We start from the raw sequence: 10,000 nt of genomic DNA, 5'->3' as shown, positions 1-10,000 counted from the left end.
GTACGTCAATCATCAGCGGCCCGCCTTCCAGACCTACCAGACTCTACCGCACACACTCATGGATCAACAGCACGGCAAATACCAAAAACCGCAGGGCTACGTCACCCCGCCGCGCATGAGACGCCAGTACAGCGCCCCCGACCTGAAAAGCAAAGAAACGCCCATCTGATGTGTGCATGACCGCTGTTTTACCGCCGTTCACTTATGATGTCATGAATACAAGCCGAGTTGTTTTGATGGGTTAGTCTCGTGTAGGCAGACTATCAGTAGAAAGAGTTCATTCTGGCCCACTTTAGACAGGAAGAGAGTGTTTGAGTGACAGGTAAGACCCGTTCGCTATGAGAACAATTACTATGATGATGGTTTTATATTCATTTTTAAAGGAGCGCTCACATTTACTGTAGTTCTGCAAATTTTTGCCAAGCTGTTTTGATAGGAATCTACACAATTGGGTTATAGTTATCTTTCTTGTTGTGAACCGGCCTTCAGACTCTTTACCCTCCAATCAGATTAGAGCTTGTGATTTTTGGAAAGCTCTCATTATTTTAAGTGCAGTACTCATATTCTGTATGGGTGGTCCGAGACTACTTAACCCAAACTGACCCAAACTCCGTTAATGCACCATGTCACTACTCCGTCTGTGTGTGTTTTTGCTGTTCAGGATCACATACCTCTCCGCAATGACTCAGCCTGGGACTAGTTTTGCATTAGTTAGGGTGTTTGTATGTTCAGCCTCAATGTGCCTTATTCAAATGCCAATAACCTCAGAGATCACTGAAGGAAATGCCATGGGAGTGTGTGAGTGTGTGTGTGTGACGCTGATGATTTACTGTGTGAGAGATCTGAGATGCAGGAGGAAGTTTTGATGCCTGATTCATGGATATGATTCTTTTGAACCAGTTCTTGATAATGATTCATTCACCTGATTCACAACAGAGCAACTCAAAACAACTTAAAGGAAGGTTTCAGTTCAGATGCTGTTCATCACCAGCGAGAATCATTTGACTCACCCTTCAGAATATAATTGTATTTTAGTCTTTCAGCTTTTTTTTTCATTGTATTGCGGTAATGGTCTTTAGTGTATTAAACTGAGCCAGATGATAACAACTGAATGACTTAAATCAAGAACCAGTTCATTGAAATCAGCCGAATTAAATAATTCACTGAAATGATTCAGACTAGAGGAGAGAAATCAGAAACACAAAAGTGTTTACGCAAATGACAGACAGCTGTCAATCACTGATGATGATGATGGTGGTGAAGGTTATGTGGAGAGTTCAAAGGTCAATGTAATGGACATGTGGAATAAAGATGCAAGTTGTGTGAGTTTTAGAGTTGATGTAGGGTTTTTTAAGTTGTGAGTAAACATGCTGATGATGGATGTTTTAAACTTAATCAGATGGCAGAAATATTTTGACTATTTATTGGGGATATGATTCCTGTGCCTTTGTGCCACAGAGAGTCGTTTGATCCAGTTCAACATTATTTTTGAGTGGCAGATTTAAATCAGTCCTGCTTGCGTGAGGCTGCAGTGGTGTGTCATGCTAGATGCTCAGAATCTCAACAGAGAATCGCACTGGACACTCCCGTTGCAGAATCTCATTGGAGAATTTCACTAGAGATTCTTAAGAAGATTCCAACCAGAGATTCCTACTGGAGAATCTCTCTCTGAAGAGTCTCAACTGAGATTCCCACTGGAGATTCTTAAGAAGAGTCTCATTGGAGATTCCCACTGGAGATTCTTAAGAAGAGTCTCACTGGAGATTCCCACTGGAGAATCTTAAGAAGAGTCTCACCGGAGATTCCCACTAGAAATTCTTAAGAAGAGTCTCACCGGAGATTCCCACTGGAGAATCTCTCTCTGAAGAGTCTCACCGAAGATTCCCACTGGAGAATCTCTCAGAAGAGTCTCACCGGAGATTCCCACTGGAGAATCTCTCTCAGAAGAGTCTTACCGGAGATTCCCACTGGAGATTCTTAAGAAGAGTCTCACCGGAGATTCCCACTGGAGAATCTCTCTCAGAAGAGTCTCACTGGAGATTCCCACTGGAGAATCTCTCTCAGAAGAGTCTCACTGGAGATTCCCACTGGAGAATCTCTCTCAGAAGAGTCTGACTGGAGATTCCCACTGGAGATTCTTAAGAAGAGTCTGACTGGAGATTCCCACTGGAGAATCTTAAGAAGAGTCTCACCGGAGATTCCCACTAGAAATTCTTAAGAAGAGTCTCACCGGAGATTCCCACTAGAAATTCTTAAGAAGAGTCTCAATGGAGATTCCCACTGGAGAATCTCTCTCTGAATAGTCTCACCGGAGATTCCCACTGGAGATTCTTAAGAAGAGTCTTGACTGGAGATTCCCACTAGAGATTCTTAAGAAGAGTCTCACCGGAGATTCCCACTGGAGAGCCTCACCAGAAATTTTCATTGGAGATTCCCACTGCATCCCGTCAGACAGAGAAAATGCTTGAATGTTCAGAGACACACGGGAGGCTGTTCTTGAGTTCTGCTTCATCATGGTATCTGTGTGGCAGGTGGGCAGAGTTATTACAGTGAGACATGACATCACTCAACTAGCACAGGAGCTTTTCTGACTGTGACTTTTAACACTTCTGGACAATCAGCTGATTATGTTTTGATGATGAAGACGATGTCTTTTATTTACACTTGCAGACTATTTCCTGCCGTAATATGACGTTTGTTTGGTTTCATTTGCCTTTTTCAGTTTGATTATGATTTCATTGAGTAATTTGTGTTTGTGCGGTTATGTATGTGTGCGAGGAATCCGCTGAGTTCATTTGCACAAACACACACGTGCACTGTTCACTCTGTGTGTGTGTTTTGTTTGAGGTTGACATTGATGTTGTTTCCAACATGATGAACCTCAAGTGTCTCACTGGACACAAGCTGCCACTTCTGTTTCTGCGCTTCTGTTTGTTTTATTCTGGGTTTTGAGTTATTTTTGAGTTTTAAAATGGTTAAAAATTGCAAAATGTCAATAAAGGACAATGTATAAAAACGACTGTTTCTTGTGTCTGGTGATGTTAAGTCTGTACGTCTTAAATATCTAGATGTTTATGAAAGAATCTCTTCTGCTCACCAAGGCTGCATTTGTTTGAAATACTTAAAATGATGCATTATTGTGTAAGAGTTTGGGGTCGGTAAGATTTCTAAATGTTTGATTTCTACCAGGTTGACAACAATTGGAAATTCCCAAAATCTGGAGAAAAGAACCTGATGATACAGTGTTACAGATATGACAGTTATGGTTCGATTTCAGTTTAATTTTAAACCTCTTGTAAGGAGTTATGTATGCTCTATGGATGACTTTGAAATGGATAAAGCAATGAGCCAAGTTTATAGAAGTTAAGATTAGATTAGACCACACCCTCTCTCTCCCAGTTGACAGATAAGTCAAAATCTGTTAATTCACGATTCCATAGGTTTAATAGAAAGAGGCTCAGTGTGATCATTAAGTTTTTCTATATATTAGAGAAACAGATGGCTTACCAGAGGATGGTGCGATCCAATCCAACATAGGATGAGAGGAAATGGGGGATGCCCAGGAATCTCCAAAGGCCTTGAGAGTAGAACGTAAATGAAAAAAGACAAAATATGATGAGTCCTTGGTTATCATATAAGTCACTGCATGTGTTTATGCCCAATGTAGACCAAGAGGGCTGGATAAATGGCCGATTTCCACATATAAAATTAAAGTTGTGCCATAAGGGTGTGTTGTTTCAAAATTTGAAAGGTGCCCCCCCTCAGACGGTCCACCCTTTTCCAGACCCTAATAGAATTGGCCACAAACGGGCCAAAATTATATTTATCATTTTTATTATCTTTATTTCCAGCATGGGATGAGTGATAGTGGTCTGTAGTTGGAGCAATCTAATGGATCTTTACCCTTTTTAAGAAGCATGATTTTTGGTCTCTATGAAATGTACTGTACTCGATTGCAAAATTAAATGAGTCAAGCATGAGAGTCCTTACCACATCCTATATTTCTAAATATAATTCAGGAGGAAGGCCATCTAGGCCTGGTGATTTGCCCTTCTGAAGGCTTTTAGTGCTTCATGAAGGTCCTCCAAACTTAACAGGATCTCCAAAGAGTCTTTATCCATCTGCGTGATCCGAGGCAGTTCTAATTTATCCAAGTACTCTTTACAAACTGACTCATAAAATCGGTTTCAGTTTTGTACAGATTTGTGTAAAAACCTTTAAATATGTTGGTAATTTTCATAGGATTTGTGGTTACCTGATCATCTGAAGATTGTTTTTGCACTGATATATGCCTGAGCCTGGTTTCTCCCAAGGTTTTTTTCTCCATTCTGTCACCGATGGAGTTTCGTTTCCTTGCCGCTGTCGCCTCTGGCTTGCTTAGTTGGGGACACTTCATCTACAGCGATATCGTTGACTTGATTGCAAATAAATGCACAGACACTATTTAACTGAACAGAGATGACATCACTGAATTCAATGATGAACTGCCTTTAACTATCATTTTGCATTATTGACACTGTTTTCCTAATGAATGTTGTTCAGTTGCTTTGACGCAATGTATTTTGTTTAAAGCGCTATATAAATAAAGCTGACTTGACTTGACAGTAGATGGAGACCAATGCATACCTGTCAGTATGCTCTAGTTCTGGCGTAAGGACTGAAATACACATCCACAACTTTGAATATGATTGGTTTGAGTTTGAATCCAACTTTTACTACAACTTTACAGAAAAGTTTATACAATATTTAGTATTAGCTTATAAGAGGTGACTGTCAGTTTATGTGCATATGACATGAATTTTCAGAAAAATTTATACAAGATGTAGTCAACCAGACGATGAAGACTATTAACAGCAATTATTATATGATCCAATCACACTTACCATGTACCAACATCTTTTCATTATAGCTTTGCAGTCGCTTTTGCCAAATCTGCTGGAATGAGACATTAACAGTTAACATGATCCCCACCCAGTTGATCCATTACACTTCTGCTTTTAGCTCTTTCGTTGGTTGTTTGTATATCAAAGTGTAGATCACGAGTGCTGGGGTCAGTACAGTCTATTACTTCTCTTACAGTTGCAGCCACAACCGAATCAAGTGTACTTTGTTGCTCTTTGAGCGCTAGCTTGATACCGTTAGCTATAGCGGGGTCCCAAACTATTCTGGAGAAGGTGGAATCTTTTAATTTTTTCTCTATTGGCGACTGTTCAATCTCTCTTTTCTGAAAATCCTTGACTGCTGGGGAACTCATAGTGGGCTAGGTAAGGAGTGGTTCACAATCTACTGACAGGATTTAAACAAATTTTCAGCATCATTACTCCAGTCTTCAGTGTCAGATGATCTTCAGAAATCAGAATGATATGATGATCTACTGCTCTAGAAACATTTCTGAAACTGTGATACATTTAATTTTTTAAGATGCACTGATGAATAGAAAGTTCAAAAGAACAGCATAACATTACATTTAAAGACAGCTTGTGATAAATATGTTCACGGTTTTGCTGAATAATGTCTTCATTTTGAGCAGCCTTCATCATGCCATGCTTCATCATCCTGGTCTTCCTCCTGATACGGTGCTTCGGGGTCACGAGCAGCAGCTGTCAGAGCGACAGGAACCAGGATCATCGACCGCGTGTCAGCTGTGTGAGTCAGGGACTGACCGCTGTTCCCCACGGCATCCGCACAGACACACAGGTCCTGGTTCTCACTGGAAACCAGTTCACTTCTCTGTCCTGGTCCATGTATTCTGGATTCACAGAGCTGCATGAGCTGGACCTGAGCCACAATCACATCAGCACACTGGAGCCGTCTGGTAAACAGAAGCACACACTACATAGATAGATAGATGTTATGTTGGTTGAAAGTCTAGCAATCATTGTTGCGTGGTCTGAATTTACTCTATTTATCTGTATTTATTAATTCTGTGGAAGGCATAGGACCAAGAATGGCAGACAAACATCAACAACCCACTCTTTCTTCCTGGTATTGAAGTTTTCTCACCGGTGAATGACACAACTTCGAAATAATGGGCTGGAATTGGGTACTGCTGATGAAGCCTATTGTAGTAAATAATGTTGTCTCTGGTGTTCTGGTCTGTGAGTGGATATGTGTTCAGGGGGTGTGGCTTTGGACGGCGATTGCAGGGAGGGTGTGACGTTCGTTTTCAGTGCTATCAGGCTAAAGCTAGCATTTTATTGGCGGACTAGATCTGCTACACTGCTGCTGGAGCTGATCAAGTATGACGTGCTTCTGCAAAACAACATAAATCAAGACATGCTGCTTCAAGAAAAGAGGTAGATCCCCCAAGCAGATCTAGGCAGGTGGTGCTGGGGAGGTGGGGGGCTAAAGAGAGAACTCACATGTGACTGTGCACAGGTTTGCAGGAGACGAGGTTATATAGAGGAACTAGTAACTGATTGGCTGTATGCCCCATAATACTAATCTTGTTGATCTTTATAATAGCATACGTTTTCTGTAAAGATACGAATCAAAACAACTCATCTGTCGAGTAAAACACAAGTGAGATCAGCACTGCCCCGTGTCACTGTTTAGAATGGGAATATTCTCATGATTTACAAGTAGTTAAAAACATTAGAGATATTGTTAGTAATCAGCTGGACAAAATACATAACACTAGCCTAGTGGTTTTTGGGTATTTTACTGCAAATATCTTACAAATTGTACCTTTAACCGTACAGGGGTGCGTTTCCCAAAACCATAGTTGTTAACTAAGTTAGCAACTTTGTTGGTTGCAATGCAATTTCCCTAACTGGTTAGCAACTATGGTTTTGGGAAACGCACCCCAGAACCGCACCGAACCGTAACATGCAGTGGAAAAGTGACAGATGTCTCTGTGTGTCTCTGTCAGGTCCAGTGCTGGAGAAGCTGAGCGTCTTGCGTTTGTCTGGTAACATGTTATCTGGTTTGGAAGGACTGGTGTTCCGCTGCACTCCCAGTCTGATGGAGATCTACTTAGACAGGAACCAGATTCGTTCCCTTCAGAACGACACCTTCAGTGACCTGCCGCGTCTGGCGATCATTAATCTGTCTCAGAACAAGCTTCCTGTGCTTCCTCCACGTCTCCTGGAGCACGTGTCCTCCAGCGGCCTGAAGACCTTCGACCTGGAGAATAACAGCGTCTCGCTGATGCCCGATCGATTCTTCTCGTCCAAACCTGAGCTTCCTTACGTTTACCTGACCCACAATCCCTGGCTCTGCAGCTGTGCTCTCGGTTACCTCCACAACTTCCTGAATGACCAGGAACACAACATCTACATGCACGACGGACCGAACGACATCATTCCTGCCGCCGACTCCGTGGTGTGTTCTGGACCTCCTCACCTGCTCAAACGACCCATCATTGAGCTGGAGGAGAGCGACTTCTGTCCACCAGATCCCCCTCATCCCAGCGGGGACCAATATACCAAACCCTTTTGTATTCTTTCAGATCTTGAACCCCCCCCTCGTGTTCTTCCGACAAACTAAGTAAAACCAATTTCCCCAACTCAGATGCTGACTGCTCTACAGGACACTGCCACAGACGCCCACCTGCTCGATTCCACCAAATCATGGACCTCCGTTGAAAGGTATTGGGTCAATGAGACCTGGACCAACATCTGGTATAAATTCTGGACAGAGTATTTTATTCCCACTTGAGCCGTCCAAGAACCAAACAGACACAGTCCAACTCAAAAGCGGACCATTAAAACAAATTATTACCTTATTTACATTTATTAATTCACCAGACATGACTTAGTCCAGTTCAAATGTTTAACAGCTTCAAACCATTGATGAATAGATAAAATTTTGTAAAAATGGGTCCGATTGTTGTTAAACCTGAAACCTATTCGTAATCTCACCTGTGCTCGTATACGTCTATATTAATCATCTTCAGATGTCAGTTTGTATAATTCATGCAGAATCTCATTACGCTTCTAGATTAGTTTTTCTACATTCCATTATTATATTAAAAATGGACAAACTTTCACACAGTTTTTAAGACCTCTTTGGGCTGATTCCCAGATCCATATAGAGGTCTGGAAAATTATAATTCTTAAGTCACCCATGAAAATGTTAAAATCAACGCTCTCAAAGTCGTTACATTAATGTCTTCAGTGCTTTATTTGAGACAGAGCACTTCAAAGCATCTTTACAGTAATAGCACAGAAAATATCACTGTTCATGTTGTAAAATTAAAGAGTTATGAGAATTAAACATTTCAGCGCTAAAGCAGCTCTACAGAAGACTACTCTGATTATTTCACATTCTCAGAAACATTGTTCAGTTGGTTCCATTCCACTCAAATCAATGTAAATGAATAAAGCAGCGAGACACCAAACAGGTCGAGTGAAGTCGTGTTTATTAGAACTTTGTGTGGCAAACATCCAGAGAAACACTGTAAGGTTCAGATGAAGCACAGATCCGATTCAGACGGTGGAGAACTTGGGAAGCTGGTTCCCGAGGATGACCTGTCTCTCCACACCCTGCTCCGAGATGACCGCTAGTCTGACCACTCCTCCGCTGGAGCCGTCCCTCTCCATGGCCAGAGACAGCGCTGCACACACACACGGACGGAGCGGTGAGACACACACACACACACACACACGGGCGGAGCGGTGAGACACACACACACACACACACGGACGGAGCGGTGAGACACACACACACACACACACGGACGGAGCGGTGAGACACACACACACACACACACACACGGGCGGAGCGGTGAGACACACACACACACACACACGGACGGAGCGGTGAGACACACACACACACACACACGGACGGAGCGGTGAGACACACACACACACACACACACGGACAGAGCGGTGAGACACACACACACACACACACGGACGGAGCGGTGAGACACACACACACACACACACACGGGCGGAGTGGTGAGACACACACACACACACACACACACGGACGGAGCGGTGAGACACACACACACACACACACACGGACGGAGCGGTGAGACACACACACACACACACACACACGGACGGAGCGGTGAGACACACACACACACACACACGGACAGAGCGGTGAGACACACACACACACACACACACGGACAGAGCGGTGAGACACACACACGGACAGAGCGGTGAGACACACACACGGACAGAGCGGTGAGACACACACACACACACACACACGGACAGAGCGGTGAGACACACACACACACAGAGCGGTGAGACACACACACACACGGACAGAGCGGTGAGACACACACACACACACACGGACAGAGCGGTGAGACACACACACACACACACACACACAGACAGAGCGGTGAGACACACACACACACGGACCGAGCGGTGAGACACACACACACACGGACCGAGCGGTGAGACACACACACACACGGACCGAGCGGTGAGACACACACACACACGGACCGAGCGGTGAGACACACACACACACGGACCGAGCGGTGAGACACACACACACACGGACCGAGCGGTGAGACACACACACACACACACACACGGACAGAGCGGTGAGACACACACACGGACAGAGCGGTGAGACACACACACGGACAGAGCGGTGAGACACACACACACACACACACACGGGCGGAGCGGTGAGACACACACACACACACACACACGGGCGGAGCGGTGAGACACACACACACACACACACGGACGGAGCGGTGAGACACACACACACACACACACGGACGGAGCGGTGAGACACACACACACACACACACACACGGGCGGAGCGGTGAGACACACACACACACACACACGGACGGAGCGGTGAGACACACACACACACACACACGGACGGAGCGGTGAGACACACACACACACACACACACGGACAGAGCGGTGAGACACACACACACACACACACGGACGGAGCGGTGAGACACACACACACACACACACACGGGCGGAGTGGTGAGACACACACACACACACACACACACGGACGGAGCGGTGAGACACACACACACACACACACACGGACG

At 44.3% G+C, this 10,000-nt stretch overlaps 3 protein-coding genes across 16 annotated transcripts in view; 2 read left to right on the top strand and 1 right to left on the bottom strand.

The window, feature by feature from the left end:
• si:ch73-375g18.1 (kinesin-like protein KIF1C) overlaps positions 1 to 3,016 on the top strand; it is a 24,815-nt gene extending 21,799 nt beyond the window's left edge. Inside the window, exons 23-25 of one of the 14 annotated variants that reach the window (XR_009425920.1) lie at positions 1 to 2,147; positions 2,274 to 2,302; positions 2,342 to 3,016. The exon at positions 1 to 2,147 is cut by the window's left edge and continues 734 nt beyond it. Coding sequence is in view for 1 of the 14 variants with exons in the window: in XM_059528533.1 (XP_059384516.1) it covers positions 1 to 169 (169 nt within the window). In the remaining 13 variants the exon portion in view is untranslated. The other 13 variants (XR_009425917.1, XR_009425923.1, XR_009425925.1 and 10 more) reach the window with 13 other exon arrangements.
• Positions 3,017 to 5,026: 2,010 nt separating this feature from the next.
• On the top strand, positions 5,027 to 7,630 carry LOC132117809 (platelet glycoprotein Ib alpha chain). The gene is made up of 3 exons (XM_059527116.1): positions 5,027 to 5,050; positions 5,531 to 5,815; positions 6,872 to 7,630. The coding sequence occupies exons 2-3, from the start codon at positions 5,539 to 5,541 to the stop codon at positions 7,486 to 7,488; spliced, it is 894 nt and encodes a 297-aa protein (XP_059383099.1). The 5' UTR covers positions 5,027 to 5,050; positions 5,531 to 5,538; the 3' UTR covers positions 7,489 to 7,630.
• Positions 7,631 to 8,345: 715 nt separating this feature from the next.
• The window catches only part of psmb6 (proteasome 20S subunit beta 6), a 6,991-nt gene continuing 5,336 nt past the window's right edge, over positions 8,346 to 10,000 (bottom strand). The window contains exon 6 of the mRNA XM_059528531.1: positions 8,346 to 8,557. Within this exon, the coding sequence (XP_059384514.1) occupies positions 8,430 to 8,557 (128 nt within the window). The 3' untranslated portion in view covers positions 8,346 to 8,429. The remainder of the gene's footprint in view (positions 8,558 to 10,000) is intronic.

The sequence above is a fragment of the Carassius carassius genome, chromosome 37 (assembly GCF_963082965.1).
Source record: "Carassius carassius chromosome 37, fCarCar2.1, whole genome shotgun sequence".
NCBI classification, from domain to species: Eukaryota; Metazoa; Chordata; class Actinopteri; order Cypriniformes; family Cyprinidae; genus Carassius; species Carassius carassius.
This window is presented reverse-complemented; position numbering and strand designations above follow the sequence as displayed.